We start from the raw sequence: 22,065 nt of genomic DNA on the forward strand, positions 1-22,065 counted from the left end.
ACATCACAGAGTTTATATGACTGAATTACTTAGATCTTTTTAGAAAGGGTTTGCCTCTCAGATAAACTGAAGTGAATTCATCACCCTTCAAGGCAGGGATGAAAAAGAATGCAATAATAATGTGCATTCCATTCTTTATCTTGAAAAATCAACAGGAAGATGACTGAGAATTTCCCACCCACTCTTTTTGAGGTCACTCACTGATTTATTCAGTCATTTAGCAAATATTTTTGAAAGCCTACTTTGCCTTCAAGCTAAAACTTAATCAAGTCCTCTTCTTTACATATGGATATAAAAAAAAAAATCTCAAACATTCCTTTTGACCAAGAAGTAGAATTCCAGAACCCCCTCCCCCCCAATTTCAAGAAGCAATTTTACCTCTCACTCAATTATGCTCCAATCATTCACAAAGAACAGATGGAAAACATTCTGAACCTTTTTCTAAGATACTGAATGCATTTTTTATTAGGGGATGAACATGCTGTAGTTTGGCATGGAATGTCCCCACTAAGGCCCATGTGTTGGAGGTTTGGTTTCCAACTTGTTACATGTGGAAGCTGGTGGAACCTCTTAGAAGTAGGGCTTAATGGGACATCTTCCAGTCACTGGGGTCACATCTTTGAAGGGAATTGTAGGACCTGAGCCCCTTCTCCTTTCTTTCACTCCCTGGCCATGACATGAATGGTTCTGTTCTACCATGCACTTCTGCCATGATATGTAGCCTATACCAGAGGTCCAAAAGCAGCTGAAAATGGATTAAAACCTCTAAAACATTAAGCCAAAAGTCAACCTTTCCTCTTTATAAGTTAATAATCTCAGATATTTGTTATAATGAGAGAAAGCTGACTGAAGATACCATGGTTTTTCTCCCCACTGAAATTCCTTTCACTCTTGCAAATTTAAATAAAACAAAAATAAGATAAAATCTGTCACTTGGAGACAGTGACGAAGGATTTTGTTAAAGGAACAATATCAACATTGCTAGAGCTGTGTCTGTAACATGGCCAGGAGTTACAAGAGGGCCAGTGTCACATCTTCCCAGCCTCACCCAGGCTTCTAACTGCAGGGAATGATCTCACCCTCAGAGCTGGTACCAAGAATCACAAGAAGAGTAAGAGAAATCTCTCCAACCTTCCCTTTCCCAAGGAGGCTGCTTCTTGGGGGCTACAGGTGGGGAACATCCCTGCCAACAGGAGAGTATTTGGGAACACTGAATGTTTGGAATAGACCCTCCCGTAACAGAGAATCAACAGGTGAGCTGGTGACACTACTGTGTCAGTAAGAGTGGCTTCACACTGCTGCAGTGAAAATCTCAAAATCGGCCTACCTCAGTGGGCCCAGCATACATCATGGGCGATGGGAAGATGGCCACCACTGTGCTTTCAGGATTCAGTACTCCTTCCTCCAGCACAGCAGCATGTTGCTTCATACGCCACATCAAAGGAACATCGTCATCCTTTGTCCAGCCACCAAGGGGGTGAAGGAGGAGGACAGGGCGCCGGTAGCCCCTCTCTAGAAGTTGCTTATGAGTGTCCTGCATTAACAGAGCATGTCCATTGTGCACTGGGTTGCGTAATTGAAATGCAAAGACAGCATCTGAAAAGAGAATTTCCAGAGTGAAGAATTTCTAATATGACCTTCCACAGAATGAGAAATTTTTAAAGTTTGATGGTTAGGATTAAGAAAACACATGCAGGGGCTGGGGCTAGGGCTCAGCAGTAGAGCACAAGCCTAGCTCGTGTGAGGTGCTGGGTTCGATCCTCAGCACCACATAAAAAATAAGTGAATAAAATAAAGGTACTGTATCTAACTAAACTAAATATACATATATATATATATATATATTTTTAAATACACATGCATGCTCAGAATCAGAAATTGGTGAAAAATATGTTCTGCTTTGACCATTTGTTCTAAAGCAACAAGATGCACACTTCTAGCTACAATAATAAATAAATCTTACAGGCCTGAGGATATGTAATATACTAGTCATGGATTTATAATAATTACCCTTTCCATTCACTGGAAACTAGAGTAACTGTCAGACTTTCTTTCTGGTCTTAACATCTTACTTAATTACAACAGATATAATTTCTTGGTCTGTGCTTCAATTAACTACCAGATCAACTCCTCATAGAACTGAAGACACTGCCTTATTAAATAAAGACAGAAAGGTAGATACATTTGTAGTTTCAAAATCTTACTATTCAAATATGCTCATTTATGTTTACCACTTTGCTTAACTAGAACCCTACTTTGAACTGTGATCCAGTGTCAGGATTCTGGATTATAGTGCAGCAGCAATAGTTCCCCTTTTTACAAGAGTCACTGCTGTTACTCAGACAATGGAACCAACTATAAGATTAACAGAACTGATTACTGTTTCCTGCTTACAACTCTGGTTTCATTCCTACACAGTGTTTGCTACCTACCATAAGACTGCTCTTAAAAGTTACGGTTCTTTGGGGAATGGAGTAATTTCACAGAACAGAGACAATCCAGTGTAGGATCTCTGTATTTACTGCCCTTACCCCTGGCACAGCATCCTATGATGCTGACCCAAGCCTGACTTAGAGAAATAGCCTCCTTCCACTAATACTCTTTAAACCAAACAACAGACATCTTCCTCAACTTATTTTCAGTTCTGACGCTCTCCTATCACCATGACAAAGGCACAGGAGGAAGACTGTGACAATGCACTTGACTAGGACTTTGTTTGTTCATTGTTTTGCCCCCATTTGTAATAGCCAAGATTTACAGTATTATTATTATTATTATTATTATTATTGGAAGTTCTCCAGTTGCTTTTTATATATGAAGAAGGCTGATTTTCACCAGCTATTTCCTAATAGCTAATATGACATTAGGGACATATCACAGCAAAGTCCATGATACAAACACTTGAGCATTCAAAATTATTTGCTTTAGGATAGAGGAGGGATATGCAGATCTGAAAATTTTTCTATCCTTCTAAATTTACTTCAAATTTTATTTTACATGGACATGAAAGACCCAAAACCATTCAGCAAAACTCCAGGGCTCGCCTAGATTGAGAATCAGTTTATTTCCAAACTCTATCATACCAGTCTTTAAAAAAAGAATGAATAAAGAGTGCATACACTAGTACTAATACTCCTTAACTCAGAGAATGACTATCTGACCTTATTCTGCCACTCTGGTTCCAGCCTAAATAAATCTCATCACTGAATTTAGTTTTATGGCCTTTCTTCCCTCACTTTACCCTGCCTCCTCTGCATGAAGTCTTGAACCCTGAAGTCACACTTACTAAGCATTAATGAGTCCTCCTCATGGGCTAATCTGAGTCACTGAACAGAGTGGGGGGCACAAGTCTACAGCAGCAAGATCAAGGAAGCTGACTGGTACCTGGAGCTAACAGGTCCAAACCTGAGAGGACAACTGGTTTAACTGGAAAACCACATACAAAGAGGTATGACAAATAAGCCACTAAATTGAGGACAATAAGAACAAGAGTTCTTGCAGTGGAAGAAAGGTATTAAAAATACAGAAAGGAAAAAGGCCACAATGTTCTGCCTCACCTCAAACCCTGAGGAATGGAGCCAGCTTTCTATGTACTGAGACCTCTGAAACCCTGAGCCCCCCAATAAACTCTTTCTCTCTAAAATTGTTCTCATCAGGTCTTTCAGTCACAGCAGTGAAAAAGCTGACTAAAGCTACCCGTAAACTACAAAAACATCAAGGTCATGAAAGTCAAGATAAAGACTAAGTGACTGTTCTAGATATAAGGAGATTAAAGGCACATGATCTAGGTTCTGAACAGGAAGGAATGGTGGTAAAAAGAATACCTTGCTGTACTTCACTGGCTTTTCAATAAAGACTCTGTTACAACATGGCATGATACGAATGGAATACATGGATTAGACAGTTTTGCATCAATGCTACTTTGCTGAATATGATAAGCATTATGCAGTTAGGCAGAAGACTGTCATTATTTTTAGGAAACACAGATGAAAATACTGAGGGGTAACAAGGCATCAAGTCTGCAGCTTACTCCCAAGAGAGTGAGAATAAGAATGGAAATGAAGTATGTTAATAATTGTGGAATCCAGGTGAAAATTACACAGGAGTTCCTGGTACTATTCTTGTAATTTCAAGTAACATTAAATTAAAAGTGAAAACTAAGAAGACATATCAAACAATTACAATCTATAGATCTTATTTAGGTCCTGGATTAAACAAACTCTAAAGAAAAAACAAAAAGAGGAAAGGGAGAGAAAGAAGTGGCTATGGAATTACTAGAAATTTGAACACTGACAGGATTTTGAAAATATTAAGAAACTATTATTATTTAGGTGCAATAGTGGCATTGTGGTTGTGCTTTTTAAAGCCTTTGCTTTTAATAGGTACTGAAGTAATCAGATGAGATGGCATGCAGTTTGAGATTTGTTTCAGAATAATATAAGGAGTGAACGGGGTAGAGAGTAAATAAGATTAGCCTAGAGTTGGTAATTACTGAAGTTGGATTATGTTTGAAGTTCCCCATAATAGCAAGTTTTAGGAGAAGAGGCACTACAGGGTATCAGAAGAGGCACTGCTTTGCAATGGGGTATTTATAGACTTGAATTACAGGTCAACCAGTTTCTAGTCATGTCTGTGCCTTTAAGGACTGACTTTCACCTTCTATAACTTTGAATGGGGAGATTCTAAGTGTTATTATTATCAAGAAAATAATATAAAGGGCCTAGCCTGGTGAGATACACATTGTAGTAACTCATAAATCCAAGTTCACTAAGACAATTCATTCTTTAAAAAAGAAAACAACCCCACAGACAGGACACGGAAACTCCAACTCCACTGGTCCACTCCACTACTACCACTGCAGCCAGCTTCCAGAATGAGAGAGCATCTCTGCACTGTGACACACAGGCCTTGTCCTCCCTAACCTGGAACAGGCTCCTGCCTTTGAATATTCATCTCAGGTAGAAGACGATTATGTTCTTAGACTTCAATCAGATCAAGTCTGATTTTGTAAAACTGTCAATTAGCAAGAGCATTTATATGACAGTATGTATGAAAGCAAGCATGAAAAATAAATTCCGCCTCAGATGTAGAAGTTCCAAAGATTCTCATAGTTTAACTACCTGCGCTTTCTTTTCAAAAAGACTTAATGCAGCTTCATATTAGAAATTTAACAGATGAAGTTAAGATATGTGACTTATTAAAACTTCACATCAGTAGCATATAAAAGACTTTGTTGCCAAAATTTCTTCCAGGTAGAATTATTTCCTATCAGTTCCATTCAAAAATCCAATGGTCACTTGATCTGCCCAGTCTTTTATAAGCTTCTGGTCTTCTCAATCCCTTGGAACCATTTATCAATGAATTACACAAATTTTCTTTAACTGCCGGTTGTTCCAGGCTGAATTTTCACCTTTACCAGCTTGTTTATCTACTAGAGATGAAAAAAATGTAATAGAAGTCCCCGATACATTGGAAACTTAACATGTTTAAGACACTGTCACAACAGCACAAGCCAATATGCTTGTCCTCTATCAATTTTCAATAAAGGATAGAAAAAGAATAATAGGTTACTATGGACCTGAACCAATAGGTACTTACAGGAACTTGCATTAACATCTTAGACCTTATTCCCATTTTCTATAGAACAATGACTGTCACCCCATAATCAGTGTAAAACATTTGCCTTTTCACTTACAATTCTTAGTGAGTTACTTTAAAACTGCTTTACCTAAAACAAGGAGATATAAAAGGGCTTAGGGAGCCAGGGAATGATGGCGAGTGAGGACGTCAGGGACAGGACCAGAACAAAGGAGCATGGAGAAGGTCTTCTAATGAGGTCAACTTCCTACGTGACAAAGTACTCATGGACATAAGCAGGAGACCCAATCAGACAAACACTCTGTACTCATGCTCCTAAGGAGGGAATCCAATAAAGAAACTAAAACAGTCACGTGGACAGAATGAGCACTATCATTAATAGGAACGTGTGGACGGGGAGGAGACCATAAAGAGAACAGGCCAAAACTTCACCAGATTCTCAGCTCTAGTGCCCCTTCTCTTTGGAGAAGTCTATCTCTGTAACTTTTGCAATAACCTGCTCTTGCTTGCTATCTCTGTGTCCTGTTCTTTGATTCTTTGCTGAATAGAAAGAATAAACCTAGCCCCCCTACAAGGTAACAAAACCATGACTTCTACTGAGTTTGAAAATGGGAGATGACCTATAAGATGAGTTAAAGTTAATTTTAACATTGTAATTGTCATTTCTTCCTAGCCCTCTGTCCCCATTCCTGAGGAAGGATCAGGAATTCTATAACCCTGATTCCTGGAAAAGCACACTGCAGAGCTGCTGACAGCACACATAAAAGTATGCTTTTTCTGTAGGAACCAGAGTGGGTATTTTAGGCTTTGCAGGCTGGAGGTGTCTGCAACTGCTCAACCCTACCATCAGAGTGCAAAAGCAGCCACCAAGTGAAGCTGTTTTCCAATAAATGTTATTTATAAAAACTGATAGCAGGCCAGATTTAGCCTTCAGGCTTTGGTTTGTTAATCTCTGAAAGACAAATAAAATGTGGTAGGAAGGAGCACAAAGAAAATTCTAACTAAGCTAACTAGTATGAGGAAAAGCACGGAGGCAGAGAAGCAGATTTTGTGTCTGAAAAGCACAAAATCATCCATTTTGTCAAAGATGGAAGACACATGGAGCCCGACATAAATCCTGGCAAAAGACTATGATGTGAGGATTCTGAACGCCCAGTTGGGAAGCATACTGGGTACCAGGCTGTGAAAGAAAGTAAAATAAGCAGTTAACATGCACAGAAAATTAGCCTAATAGGACTGTGCAGGATTGACATGGGGGAGAACAGAGAGTAACCAAGTGGAGTGGAGAGACAAAAAACAAAGCAAAACAATTAGCAGGCTGCTGTACACATTTTCATATAAAATTTCTGCCAATTCTTCCATTTTCTCAACCCACTTAATCAAATATTTGTCCCCCAGGACACTGGTCAGACTTACTTGACAGACTTCAATCTCCACACTGGTGGAATGAGGTCACACTATGACAATGGCAAAGACAGTGGTTGCCTACCCTCTACACCCTCCCCCATCCCTAAGGGCACTGAGCAGAGCTGTGTGTAAACAACCTGCAAATTCTTGTTTTCTAATGCAAGCTCCCCCCAGCTCAGACCATCTCTCAGTCTGCCTCCCTGGTGTATGGGCACCTTAAATTCACTCCTGCTGGCCTCCATCTACACCCCTAGTCCTTCCTGGATGCCCTCTGAGCACAGAACCATTCATTCTACTTTGGACTCCTGAATTCATTCCTATCCTGCATTCTCCACATACAACAGATCCCTTGCACTCCCTGCGTCTCACTCGCAGCTCTACTTTCTTCATACACACATTCTCAGCCATTCACCATCTCTTCCCAAGGTACCCCACTGAGTGCTTCCTCCCCTAGAACAGCCTCCACAGCAGGCAGGCACAGGGAGGAAATCAGCCTCAACAAGACAAAAATTCTGGTTACACAAGCTGCTCTGAGGTAACAGCAGAACTAGTCTTGTTCTCCAGGAGCTTACAGTTCAGTCAGAGGAAGAAAAAGGAAATGTTCATGAGTAAGGGAATAACTACATGTTGGAAGGAATACAGTTCCTTCAATTCCAGCAAGCCATGAATGGGTCTGCTTTCTCAGAAATTAAGGCTGCTAGTCATGTGGAGACAATGCTGAGGAAAAGAACAGGCTTCATCTCTTCACCTCTATATGAACTGCTGGACTGGATTCCCTCATTCAACCAGGTCCTTCCGGCTCTGTCACAGTGAGCAGGAAACCCCTGCCAAATCCAAAAGGCACCTTCCTGCTTTCAGAGGTCCTGGCCTTTCTGTTGCCTGCAACAAAAAGATCTACCTGCCGTCTCCCTAGCCCTGAGACCTGCTAACCACAGCACCAACCTCTCCCTATTCTTATCTGCCTCTTTGCTGCCCTTCTGCCCCTTTGTTTAAAGTTAAACCATGAATCAACTGAAGAAAATTTAAGGGGAAAATCACTCACGATTGGATTATCTCAATACAACTGTCTTTTTTGCAGTTTCCTAATTTTTCTTTTTGTGCACACATTTTATGTAATCATAATCAAATATATGTGATGTTTTACATTCTGCTTGGCCGTTTCGGCCTGACCACGTGTTTCTCACATCTTGCAGTCCTCTTGGAGCAGCGGGGTTCACTGCCGGGCCCTATGGAATTCTTCTTTTACGTACTCATTCACAAACTGACCCTTTCGCCTAGATTTGATTATTGCACATAAACAGATGACTTCTTTTAGCCACATCTCTAAGCCCTAACCTTCCAACTCACCAGTTATAGATTTATCACAAAACACATTTTACTATGTAATATTGCTCATTACCTTCCCACCTCCCCTCAGTTCCTCTACCTTGACTACTACTGTCACATCTCAAGCCAAACTCGGACCCAGTCCCCACACCTCCCGTCCTCTATCACCGAGCATCCACATGAAGGGACCGCCTAGTGCAGTGACACAGGCTCACTTCCTTTGCTCTGATGCTACCTTATCCAGGCCAGGAGGCAACACACCAAGGAAACAAGTGAAGTCTGACCCCTTGTGACAGTGGGAGGAAAGGGCAGCTATCAGCATTCCCTGATGGTGTGAGTCAGGGGGAGCATGGGAGCCCTGGAGAGGTGTGGGATATGCCATGGGAAATGCCTCCTCTAAGCAGCACAGGGAGCAAGGACTGTCATGGCCCAGTGCAAAGAGCAGGCCGACCTTGCTCTTTCCCTGCCGAGAGCCGGAGGGCAAATGTGCTTCACTGAATTAACAAAGGAGGCAATAGGTGGAAAAATGCTCCCAAATCCTAACCAGCCCTCCTCAGATTTCTCAGAACTGTGCTTCACCCCCCAGCCCAGTAGGAACCCCAGGATGCACAGGAATCACTAGACCCAGAATTACAACATCTGCCTGAATCTTTCCATTGTTCTGTGAAAGTGTCCTACATAGCAATAATTAATAATGCTCCCCTTCCTTTCTGACTCAAGATTTATTAACTGCCACTTTATCCGCCCCCAAACTCTAATAGGCATTTCCAATTGTCCCTAAATCAACATAGTACCTAAAAAGTTCTGAATTATTTTCTAGAGTTGCTAGTGAGCCTGTGTGAACATGCCTGTGTGTGTGCGTGTTTTTACACAGGTGTCAATAAATGGGTGGGTGTGGGTGCTTTGTGGAAATTTTGGTTTTGTTTTGTTTTTAAGGGAGCTGGAAGTACGGAGTTGGATCTCCCCTCACCCCTTAGGATTGTCATAAATGATAGATCTTTCTTTCACTTACACTGTTTATGAGGGGGAAGAAAAAAAGGAATCAATAAGTGGTGAAGATAGGCCACCTGAGTAAATATGAGCACATGAATTAGACTTTTCACAAGCTGATATTCTCATTCCCCATAATATGGCAGCAATGGCTATTCTCTGAAGACTGGAAATGCTTTGAAACGAAAGTAGAAAATTATGCTGAACATAAAGCTTTTGCCCACTGCTCTCTGTGCCAATTACTGCCCATGCTCCTCTTTATCCACTGCCGTCTGCGCCAGGCAGGGCGGGGGTTAGGGGGTTCCTTCTAGAGATTACCCTGGGGTGGGGTGCTGTGATCCTGCCTCCACAATGGGAGGCATTAGCAGGCAGCAAAGGATGAAGGGAGAAACCGCTGGGGCAGCTCTGGCCCCTGGAACATCTTGACTCTGTAATCCTGGCTGTGCCACATGTCCCTGCACTGGCTTCTGCCCCAAGTGCCTCCTCACAGCTCCAGCTCCCATCTGGCTCCAGAAACACTCCTTCCTTCCCTCCCCTTCAGGCCTGGTAATGCTACCAATGCCACCTCGGCATTCCCTGTGGGTCCCCTCAGCTCCAACCATGGACGTGCCTTCTGCTTGCTGCTGAGACCCAACACAGAGTCCCTGCCCTTCCACTCTAGGATGCAGCATCTCTAGCTCACTGCCGTTCATGATCCAGGAAGCCCACCATTTCAAAGACAAATCTCCTGTTTTCCCCTCGGCTTTCTCACGCATCGCCTCCACCTTTACCTAAAATAGCCTAACAACTCTATCCAGCATTTAAAATATAGCTCATAATCCAACAATTCCACAAAGCTTTCTCAGATGTGTTCACACTACTCTGCAGCATATTAGCTTGAAAGAAATTAAGCAAGCTTTTCCCTTTGTCATTAGCAGGACACCCATGGTCCCTGTGTAAAAAATACTATCAGGCTCTTCTGTGGCTTAAGTGACACCACTTCTCCCTCTCCAGGATATTGATCACTCATCAGCAATTCAAAGGACCTGCTATCTGGAAATGTACTGCTTGCAATCACTGGTGTGGGTATTAAAAACCCCTTGATCTTTCAGCTTCAGAATGGTCTAGAAACAGTCACACAGACTAAATTAATGTTGCATACAGGACAAGAGTCTGCATGGAGTGATCAAAATACTTTTTCTAAGATGAGGGGAGGAGGAGGAGGAAGAGGTAAGAAAAAGAAAACTCTGGTCAAAAAAAAGTAAATAGCCTCTCCCTTGAACACATCAGTGACTGACTTGTTATTGACTTCCTAAAAGAGCGAACAAGTACTACAAAGTAAACTCCTTGGTCTGTTGCTTATTTGCCTTAGTCTAAAATGGAAAAGTAAATAAAATCACACCACGAATCTTTGTTGTTTGATGTAAGGCTAATAACTGGCTCTTAGCTACTTTAAACAAAGATGCAGTCACTCATTATGCAACAAATTCCCTAAATGACTAAAAATGTTTGGCTCACAAAGAAGAGTGCAAAACAGATGTAATATTAAAGTGTCTAATTATGAACAATAATTCCATGATAAGACCTCTATACTATGCCAAAATTAATTTACTAATATCAATTCCAGATATGAATTCAAACTTTGGCAAAAAATAAAATAAGGTGGTCTCAGCAAGTCCTCCATTAAATGTATTTCTGTTGGCCAAAAAAAAAAAGAGAGAGAGAGAGAAGTCTACATGTAATAAACTCTCCAATGCTTCTGGTTACAAATAACACAAGACTAAAATAGAAGTGTCTGAGGTAATTCAAATATGTATGTTCTTTTTGAGTAAGAAATTTGGGGGCTGGGGGTATAGCTCAGTGGTAGAATGCATGCCTAGCATGTGTGAGGCACTGGGTTTGATCCTCAGCAACACATAAAAATAAACAAACAGAATAAAGGTATTGTGCTCATCTACATTTAAAAAAATAAGAAATAACAAAAGAGAAAGAGAAAGAAAGAAATCTGGAGGTAGGTGACTCCACAGTCAGATCAGAAACTCAAATGATAGAAGAATACAGATTAACATATTTGGGATTCTCTTGAATACAAAATGGCTGCAGGAGCTCCAAATACTGTATCCTCATGTGACAGCATACCAATCAGAAAGAAATCCAATTTCTCATCAGAAAGGAAATCTTTCCTGAAAGCCAAATCTTTCCTAATAGCTCAGTAGCCAAAACTGATATACACAGATCCTTAACATACACTGACAAGAGACCACTAAAGTGCCATTACTGAATTAACTCAATCATTAATCATTCATCAATTGGGCCCAAAATGTGTAACCAGTAAAGAGAAATGAACTGTACACAGGTAACCATCAAGTGTAGCACTCAGAAGTACGTAAGTAGTTTAAGCCAAATATCTGCTTTAAATTCAGAGGGTAGGAGTAACATTTAGAAGGCAGGGAAGCTCCTGCCCTCAAATCCTAAGAGGCCACATAGGAAATGTGAATGAAGGAGGCAGGCTGTGTGGAAAGCACGGAGTTCCAGAGAGTGTGCAACCCCCCCTGAGGCCTCCAGTTCTTAAGCCACTTCAAGTTCCTATCACTTCAAATTTCAGCAAACTATAGCAGGGCTCAGGAATGAACACAGATTCTTTAATCTTCATTCAAAGACAGACTAATTTGGGCTCAGTGAGTTGCTTACTACCTTGCTTTTTGCTGAAGCTGGCTTTGAACTCAGGATCCTCCTGCCTCAGCCTCCAGAGCTGCTGGGATTACAGGCATGCACCACAGTGCCTGGCCATTTCACTTTTTAAAAATAAAATCCTAGGGGGCTGGGGCTGGGACTTAGCAGTAGTGCACTTGCCTGGGTTCCAGTCTCAGCACCACATATAAATACATAAATAAAATAAAGGTCTATCAACAACTAAAAAATTTTTTTAAATAAAAATTTTATCCTACTCTTTGGATTCTATCGGTGTTCTCAAAGGAAAGTAGTTTCCGCCCAGCTGCAGAACTCCTAGGTGGTGAAGAAGGCAAAGGTCTGTGTTTTAGACTCTGATCTGACACTAGAGTTCACAGGAGCTGACCATAAATGACAGAATAAGAGCTACCTTTGCCACATACTCTACAGTCCCTTGGGAACAGGAGCTGTGGTTGTTGGTATGGCTGGGTGGCCAGATATTTCCCTGTCAGCCGCATTCACCTGACCTCTACACAGGAAATAGCAGAGAGCAGCACCAGTGCTTAAGGCCTTCCCCTCTCTGTGGAGGATGAGCATGAATGACAGCATGAGAGCAAGAGGCTTCAAATTCTTCAGATCTTAAAAAAGAGGCTCCCAACGACTACAAGAGATGCTGCTCCCTGGCATAGCACCTTGAACTTGCCAGTGTGGTCAGAGAGGGAGTGCGAAAGCAGGTCATTTCCTTCTGTCTGTGGACAAGACCTAACAGTAGTAAATCTCACATAGAAATCTTGTCCTGGAGAACTTCACAGTGTACAAGACAGTATGGTAATGAATGGCACATTTCATCTAAACCTAGAAGTGATGTGAACTCATTATTGACCTACTCTAAAAATTCTCTGTTACTGTTCAATATCTCGCTCTTTTATACCACAAACCCCTCACATTTATTTATTTGTGGCTCTTTAGCATTTGGCACAATAAATACGATTTCAATAAAAAAGAACACAATAAAAGTTCCATTGTTCTTTATGTGCTGCTGTGATACATTCCACTTTTAAGAAATTCCTAAGTAAGTGCATTTTTCAAATAAATTCTGTTCTGAAGTTCTATTCAGCTTAAACACAAGTTTTATAATAAAGAAACAAACAAAAGGTCAATTTGTTATTAAGATCTGTTTTAGTCAGTTTTTTTGTCGCTGCAACCAAAACACAAGAATAACTTTAGAGGATGAAAAGTTTACTTGGGGCTCACAGTTTCAGAGGTCTCAGTCCACAAATGGTTCACTCCATTGCTGTGTGCCTGGAATGAGGCAGAACATCACCGCAGAAGGACGTGGTGAAAGAAAGCAGCTCAGGACAGGACAATCAGAAGGAGAGCGCGCTCCCCTCACCAGGGACAAAATACAAACCCTAAAGGCAATCTCTCAATGACCCCCTCCTCTAGCCACACCCTATCGGCCTAATGCTACCACACAGTCAGTCACTATCAGTGGATTAATGCACTGATTAGGTTAAGGCTCTCATAACCTAATCATTTCGCCTCTAAACCTTCTTGCATTGTCGAACACATTAGCTTTTGAAGAACACCTCATATCTAAACCATAATAGCATCCATCTTCCAGAGTATACACAAAATGTTAGATCAAATTATATCATTATAACAACACAACACAGGCTGGTTCTGTCTGCCTTTCCTTATATAGTGCAAGGCTACAGATACCTTTAACTTATCATTCTTTTATACATTCAGTTAGCATGAGAAAAAAAATCTTCTAGAAATCTGTCTCCAAGCAGTGCTATATCATGTAATTAGGTCCACGTTTTACCAGCATTCATATCCTTAAACTTCTGCTTGAGCTCAGTAGGAGTAAGACGATACTGATCAAGACCATCATTCCAATAAATTCGGTCCAAAACTTGAAGATCTCCTCCAATCAGCCAATCTCCCTGCTCCATAACCATCTAATGGGATGAAAAAAAAAAGAGCTTATTCAAGCAGAAATAAAAAATTAAGAACATTCCTTTTATGCAAACTAAATACATTCACTGTGAGCTATTCTCCATTGTAAAAGCAACAGCAAATTTGTTGAGCTGATCAACTGAATTGGTGCTATTAGGAGTGCTACAGAATTAGAAAATATATTATTGTGTAATTTCTCAAAAAACTTGTGAAACAACTATTAAATTTACACATGAAAGGCAAGAAACCATAAGAATAATTAACGATTTTTTAAGTAATGAAAGTATTATTTTTGTTGTTGTATGTTAATTAACAAAATTTGTAACCCTGGGTCACCCCACTCTCTGTGTGCTATAATCCTAAACTTCTAAAACATTAACATCATTGACAAATTCAAATTTATACTAATTTGTCAAGATCATTGACAAACTATCTACATTACCTCAAATTTCTTCCAACTTCACTCATCTTTCCCTGCATCTGAAAGGAAGAGACACTACCCCCCAGGACCTGCCTGCTTTCATAATGCAGCTCAAGCCCACCCTTTATCCCCTGTCACCTTGGTTCACATGCCAACAATGCACATAGTTTCTTTTTAAGCTCCAATCTACCTTAAAATACCTAATAAATGACAGAAACTTGACCTCATTGCTAACATTCCATACACAATACATTAAGTAAAAAGGGCACTTTGGAGAAACTAAGTACATTTCATTGCTTTTATACCAGAAAAGATGAAGCTCCCCTGCTGTGGGCTCCTGTAGGCTGCTGTCAGTAATGATTAATACCTGCTCCCACAAAACTCCAAGGTCATAAACATGGTGCCCAGCATGTCCTCAGCACTATATTCCAAGGACCATCACCTAGCTTTGTGCCTGTATATATATACTTGCTGTTTTTAAATACTTGTTATAGGCTCAGGGTGTAGTTAAGTGGCAGAGCAAGTTCTTAGCATGTATGAGGCCTTGGGTTCAATCTCCATCACCAAAAAGTAAAAATAATTATAAGGATTTATTGCATAAATATTTATCTGGACCAAATGACAAGCCCACACTCTCACTACATTAATCGAAGAACCAATCACAATTCTGCAAAATATTAACAATTCCAATGGAGCAGTTAACACACAGGAAGTGCCCACATTCTGGCACAAATGTTATTGGCAAAGAAGGAAACTCAGCAAGGGGTATTAAGGACCTTAATATATGGGTGACTCTTGCATGTTGTGCCCCACTGTCGGGCACAGCGCTCCTCTTTCCTGTGCTCAAAGAACTCTGGATTGCGAAGAATTGCCACACGGCGGCCCTCATACATGAGAGCAAATGCTGTACATCCGTCCAGCCTCTCCTTCTCTTCTTGAGTAGCTGTCAGAACTATAGGCACTGACAAGTTTATGACACCCCCTGCAGGACACAAGAGAACACAAAGCACACAGTGTGGGTTACTCAACAAGCCTAGCTTACAGCCACCTCCCACTTCAGTGGACACTCAAATGAAAAACAGCTATGGGTCTAAATGGCAGTGTTCACTTGGTACCTGGCAAAGAAAATCAGGAGAAGGAACAAACTACAAGGGCAGGGACAACAAGCAAGAATTGCAGTTTAAAAAAAAATTAAAAGAATCAACACTGTGTAGAATAACATTTCCACAACCATTCTTCAACCTGAGAAAAAATTTTTATAAGAATTAAAAAGTAAAAGAAACCATTTAACAAGGCAGCATCAGCTAGTTATGATTAACAGTGCCAAAAATATATCAAGCAGACCTACCATAAAAATGAAACTAAAAACTATGTTTCAGGAACCTTGCAAGAAAAATTTAAATCTTTATTGAAGGCAAAACATAAATAAGTATATTTTAAGTGTCAAGTTAATTAAGCATACTTAAATATTCTTGATTATCACTGCAATAGGAAGACAAAACTGTCCCACAAGCTCTGTGTGAATACACACACACACACACACACACACACATATATATATATATAATATACATATAAAATCAGAATCAAACTAATGTCTACTATCATAGCACAAGGTAGCAATCACTGGCTCCATTTAGATCAAAATGTGCTCTGAGCCAGATCAGAGGAACTGTCTCAGGTTCCAACCTTTCAAGCTGCAAAAGTTTTTCTTCTCAAGACATGGTGTATGGCTTGGAAGAATAAAATGTAAATTCATATTTGGCTGACTTATTGAAGAAACCATACTTTTTGGGAATCAAGGCATGTGTTATTTGGACAAAGATATACCTACCACTACTAGGTACAGTTTAAAATGCAAAGTCACAGCCGTTCATGGTAGTGCACACCTGTAATCCCAGTAGCTTGGGAGACTGAGGCAGGAGGATCTCGAGGTCAAAGCCAGCCTCAGCAACTTAGTGAGGCCCTAAGCAACTGTCTCAAAATAAAATATATTTTTAAAAAGGATTGGGGATTGACTCAGTGGTTTAGTGACCCTGGGTTCAATCCCCAGTACCAATTAATTAATTAATTAATTAATTAATTTAGTGAAGCTAATAGGTAGATCTGCACTAAGCCTAAGACTGAGTCACTATAGATAGTCCAAAAAGACAATCAATAATTTTAAAGAGGAAAATCAAAGTGCAATATTTAATCCTTATGTTCTTGTAATAAAGTTTCTTGAGGAGAATGATAATAATTATAATTTCTAACATCAATTTCACTCCCCTGGTAAAAGAAGTCATGCATATAAGAACTTGGTAGCAATTTTGGGTTCTGTGACATTCAAAAATATTTTGTATAATGAATGCTCAATTACAATGACCAACAGTACATAATATAAAGATAGCTGGATTATGATGATAATACACTGAACATTAATTCCCTTGGCCATTTTTTTTAAGTGTTTTAAGAGAATAGGAAGAACTGTGTGTTTAGCCATCTATTTCAGGATTCCTTAACTTGGACTCCATGATTCCTCTTTTGAAGGTTCTAGCATGGCTACAGTATAGGAAAATTTGGTGTGCAACTGCAAGGTTCCAGAAGGTGCTTTCTACAGCGATCAAGGGGATATGACACAGGAAAACTGTATTTGTTTTTACAACTCATGCTCTGCCTTAATTTCCAGGTCCTCCATCTCCCTCTACAATAAATCACAATCAGAGAAACAAAAACGGAAACAGGTTCTCACATGCGTTAAGGACCAATGTAACAGTCTTCAAAAGTTACCTCAATTAACCCATTTTGCCCCATCAACCCAGATGTGGAACATCTATAAAAATTACAGGATAAACATCATTATATGATACATATTAATAAAAATAACATAATTATAACAAAGTAATAATCATAATATTAGTACTAGTTAGTATAATTTTATATATATATATATACACACACACATACACACACACACACACATATATATATACGCTCATATATGCTCTAGATTATGATTGTCAACCTATTTTAATGTACCCGTGTCAATTCTGTTGAACAATACACAGAATTGAAAACTTGGGACTTAATGGTGTTAATTAGTTACCATTATTTTTTATAAACAGTGACAGATACTTGAAGATATATAATTTCTCTTCCATGCACAATGCAATTTTGAATGTAAAATATCTTACCATCCAGAAGACAATCAAAATGAAGGCACTGTAAGTACTCCCTCTCTCTCATGAAGCCATTCAGTGGTGTTGCCCAACCTTCAGCCAGAACCTGTACCCACTGCATATCCACCTAATAAATCAGTGACAAAGTAAAAATTTCCATTTCACATAACATAAGCAATAGAGGCCTTAACTATTTATTTATTGATTGATTGATTGATTGATTGATTGTGCCAGAGATTGAACCCAGGGGCAACTAACCACTGAGCCACATTCCCAGTCCTTATTATTTCCTGAGACAGGATCTTGCTAAATTGCTTAGGGCCTTGCTAAGTTGCTAAGGCTGGCTTTGAACTCTCAATCCTTCTGCCTTCAGCCTCCTGACTTGCTGGGATTACAGACATGAACCATTGTGCACAGCAGGAATTTAAATTTTGAAAGTAATGAAACAAACATTTTAAGGATGGTTACAGATTTTACAAATCTAACAAAAAACAAGGGCACCAGAAAAATATGCATTTCTCCTAATAAATTTAAATAACATAACCATGTATGGTGACAGACCCCATTATTGAAGCAGGAGGATCAAAACTTCAAGGCTAGCCTGAGCAACTTGGCTAGACCCTGTCTCAAAATAAAACCCCAAAAAGGTTGAGGATATAAAATGGTAGAGGCCCCCTGGGTTCAATCCCCAGCACTAAAAGAAAAATTTTTTTTAAATATATAAATAACATTAGACTTCAAAGTATTTGTAATAAAGACAGCTTCACCTAAACCAGTGCCTCTCAAACTTCAGCAGATACCTCTGGAAGGTTTGTTAAAAGAAAGCTGTTTCACGCTCAAGTTTCTGATTCAGTCAGTTTACTGGTGGGCCCAAGATTTTGTATTATATCATGTTCCTTGGAAATACAACAATGAAAGTCTGGCAAATACACTTTAATGACCTAACCAAACGAAATTTTAAATAAAAATATTTACCAAAAAAAAAAGTCCCTCACCCATGACAGAGTACCATTCATTCTACAAGGACTATTATTTCTTGAATTTTCAGATTGCCAGCATTTCCCATTAGAACACTGAAGAATGGATGGACTGTGTATGTCATTGCTAGACACATTCCTTTTTTAACTGAATATAATAGTGGATCTCAAATGAGAAAAGATGAAACAATTGGCCAAGTGGACTGCAAATGAAATGTATTCTCCTATTTATTCCCAAAACAAGTTGGCCAATGAGTCCTACTGCAAAATCAAATAATGGTAAGGAATTCCCCTGCTTCAATTCACGAAGAAAATGTATTTATAAGTAAAATTTTTTTCACTTTGAAATTTTCCTCTGATTAATTTTTCCTGTAACTTTGAAAGTGACTATTATTTGTCTCTATTTGAATCCAATTCTAGATGTTGTCTGTTAGAGGATAAATGTCTATGCCCTCACCCCAACCCAAATTCCTATTGACGCCTTAGCCCCCGGTGCGACTATATTTGGAAAGGGGGCCTGTGAGGAGGTTCAAAGAATGGCAGTGTGTCCTCCAGGTGCTCTGCTGACTGAATGCATTTGAGAACCACGGTTCTGGAGGAAATTTACATTTAGAAAAAGCACTGTCTTCCTGGGTTTTAGAGTCTGACAGACCTGGATTTATATTCATTCATTCCCATTCTCTTTGTATGTGTGTGTTCATTCTGTGCAAATTCCTCACTGACAAATTCTGGCTCCATTTCCACAGTGAGCTACGGTAGGCCTCCCTCCCTGCCGCTCCCCAGCCTGTCCCTGGATTCTGGTCAGAGACCCAGTCACACAAAGGGTTTCAAGATCATCAGCTCCTATCAGGAATCTGAGTACTATGTGAAGAGTCTCTCTCCAAACTCAGTTTTATTCTTTCTCCTTACTTTCAGATTTGGCACTTTGCTGGGTGGTTTGGATCTGTACTATCTTAGAAGAAAGGCTAGGAAATCCAGCTTTTATTCCATATTCTTATTCCCTAATTTATGTTTTTAAAATACACATAAATGGTATAACTTAAGATTCTCTAAGATTTGTAAATAAGAGTTTCCATTTCATCATGCCTAGTTTAATTAAGTAAGATTTTTCTAGGAAAGACCCTAATGATATCATTAGAGCTAAGATAAACAAATAGAATCATTCTTAATATATGAGAGGGTCAAGTATTGGGCAGGAGATTAGGAAACATGTTTAGAGGAAAAATGTTCATTTTAGTTATTATGGATTAGTATTTCTTAATGTTTTAGAACCCATTCTTTCTCTTAAGCCTAAAAATCTCATACCATCTTTTGTTGTTTGATATTTCAAAATAAATACATATTATGACTAAAGCAAATCAAAGCAATGACAATGCAGGAATACTTTTTCACAAACTAAATATATTCCCCATCCTGGAAAATTATGATATACACCATAACAGCCTCACTCCCAGCCTCCTACCACCCCTGGCCTCAAACACTGCTCAAACATTCACCATCCTAACAAGCACAGAAGGCTGCACCAATCAGTTTGAAAAGCAACACAGAACTTACTTTATTTATTTTCAATGCTGGTAATGTTTCTGCATCTGTTTTTGCCAGATGAAGTTTATTTTCTGGTACATACAGTTCTTTCACTTCATAAGAGGCATCCACAGGTACAATATCCTGTAAAGCAAGAAAACTGTTTGATTCAACAATTTGGATTTCTCAAAAGAGAAAAAGAAAATAAATCATGGATAGATAAGTAAAAAGGCAATGTGACAACATACCATGGAATTAATAAAAATATAAAGAGTAATAAAACAAAACAAAAAACAAATTCAGAGTTCCCCCAAAGAGCATCCTAATGAAGAAAATCAACAATTCCAACTGTTAAAATAAACAACAGTATAAAAAGGGACTTTGAACCAACCCAGATGCCCTTCAGTAGATGGACAGGGAAACTTTGGTATATATACACAATGGAATATTACTCAGCATTAAAAGAGAATAAAATAAGGCATTTGCAGGCAAATGGATGAAACTGAAGAATATATGCTAATCCAATCCCCAAAAACCTAAGGCCAAATGTTTTCTTTGATATGAGGATGCTAACTCACAATGGAGGGGCAGGGGGATGGAGAATCTTTAGATAGGGCAAGGGGTAGGAATGACAGTGGAATGTGTTAGACATCATTACTCAAAGACACAAATGGTATGAAAATACTTTGTGTACAACCAGTGACTTGAAAAATTGTACTCTATATGTATAATATGAAATGAGTTGCATTCTGCCATCATGTATAACAAATTAGAATAAATAAATAATAAAGAAAAAATAAGATTAAAAAAAGTGGGAAGGGGGGCTTTGAATGCTGTGGTCTCTCCATTTAATTTGCCTAATGTTAGTTGAGCTACTCTCAAATAGCATCCCATATGAAAACATGTCCCACAACTTAGTAGGGAAAAAATAAATTCCTAGAATATACTGTATATCAAAAGCAGGCAACTTCAAGTGATCTCAAATACAATGTTAGAAAAGGAATTTAAAAACAAACAAAAGAATCCCTTGAAATGTAACCATTTTGTTCATTTGCAGATACACCTTCATCACTACTATCACTAAAGCCACCTTTCATTCATGCAACACAATTTTCCAGAATATGTCCGTTTTATTCCCACTATCATGTTGTGAGAAACAATACTCTTTTATCCCACAAGAAATTTCCCCTCATACTAGGAATTGAACTCTGGATTGCACAAATGCTAGGCAAGAGCTCTGCCACCAGAGCTACATTCCCAGCCCAGACTGGAACTTTCATCAAAGCTCCAAGAACTCATTTACAGGAAACAGGGACAATGGTTTTTTCCCATTTACCTTATAAGTATACAAATATTTGTGATTACCACAACATAAACCATTTACTCACTGCTCTCACAATACCTGCCTTAGGAGTATCCTAAATGTATTTGATCACTTTAACTTGCCTTTAAAGCTAAATCGGTCAGGTTACCTCTATAAGAACACAAAATGAGGGCTTTTCATAATTATGTTCAAGCAATATTTTGTTATTCAAACTAAGGCAATTCTCAAGGGAATGAGAAAATAAGGCATAGATGGGAAAAAATATTTCTCAAAAGGCATATCTGATAAAATACTATTGTAAAAATGAACAAATATATTATCCTATATTATATCCTATATTATACAAAATATACAAAAAACTCTTAAAGCTCACCAACAAGAAGATATCCCATGCTCATGGGTTGGAAGAATACCATTGTAATGGACATGCTACCCAAAGGGATGTACAGATTTAATGCAATCCTCATCAAAGTACCAACGATATTCATCATAGAAATAGAAAAATCAATACTAAAATTCATATGAAATCACAAAAGACTCACAACAACAAGAGCAATCTTGAGGAAAATAAGGTGGGGGAGGCTTAAGGTATCTGCTAACAGACTACAAAACACATCACCAATGGTACCAGCATAAAAACAGACATGCAGGCCAATGCAACAAAACAGAGATCCCATTAATAAGTCTGCACATTAAAAAATTAACTCATTTTGACAAAGGTTCCAAGAA

At 39.1% G+C, this 22,065-nt stretch overlaps 1 protein-coding gene across 1 annotated transcript in view; it reads right to left on the bottom strand.

Moving 5' to 3' along the window:
- Positions 1-22,065, bottom strand: part of Papss1 (3'-phosphoadenosine 5'-phosphosulfate synthase 1) — a 110,158-nt gene that overhangs the window by 26,730 nt on the left and 61,363 nt on the right. The window contains exons 6-10 of the mRNA XM_026403185.2: positions 20,043-20,156; positions 17,527-17,638; positions 15,130-15,335; positions 13,799-13,934; positions 1,328-1,596 (exon numbers count right to left, since the gene is read on the bottom strand). Of these exons, the coding sequence (XP_026258970.1) occupies positions 1,328-1,596; positions 13,799-13,934; positions 15,130-15,335; positions 17,527-17,638; positions 20,043-20,156 (837 nt within the window). The remainder of the gene's footprint in view (positions 1-1,327; positions 1,597-13,798; positions 13,935-15,129; positions 15,336-17,526; positions 17,639-20,042; positions 20,157-22,065) is intronic.

Source organism: Urocitellus parryii, chromosome 10 (assembly GCF_045843805.1).
Source record: "Urocitellus parryii isolate mUroPar1 chromosome 10, mUroPar1.hap1, whole genome shotgun sequence".
Taxonomy (NCBI): Eukaryota; Metazoa; Chordata; class Mammalia; order Rodentia; family Sciuridae; genus Urocitellus; species Urocitellus parryii.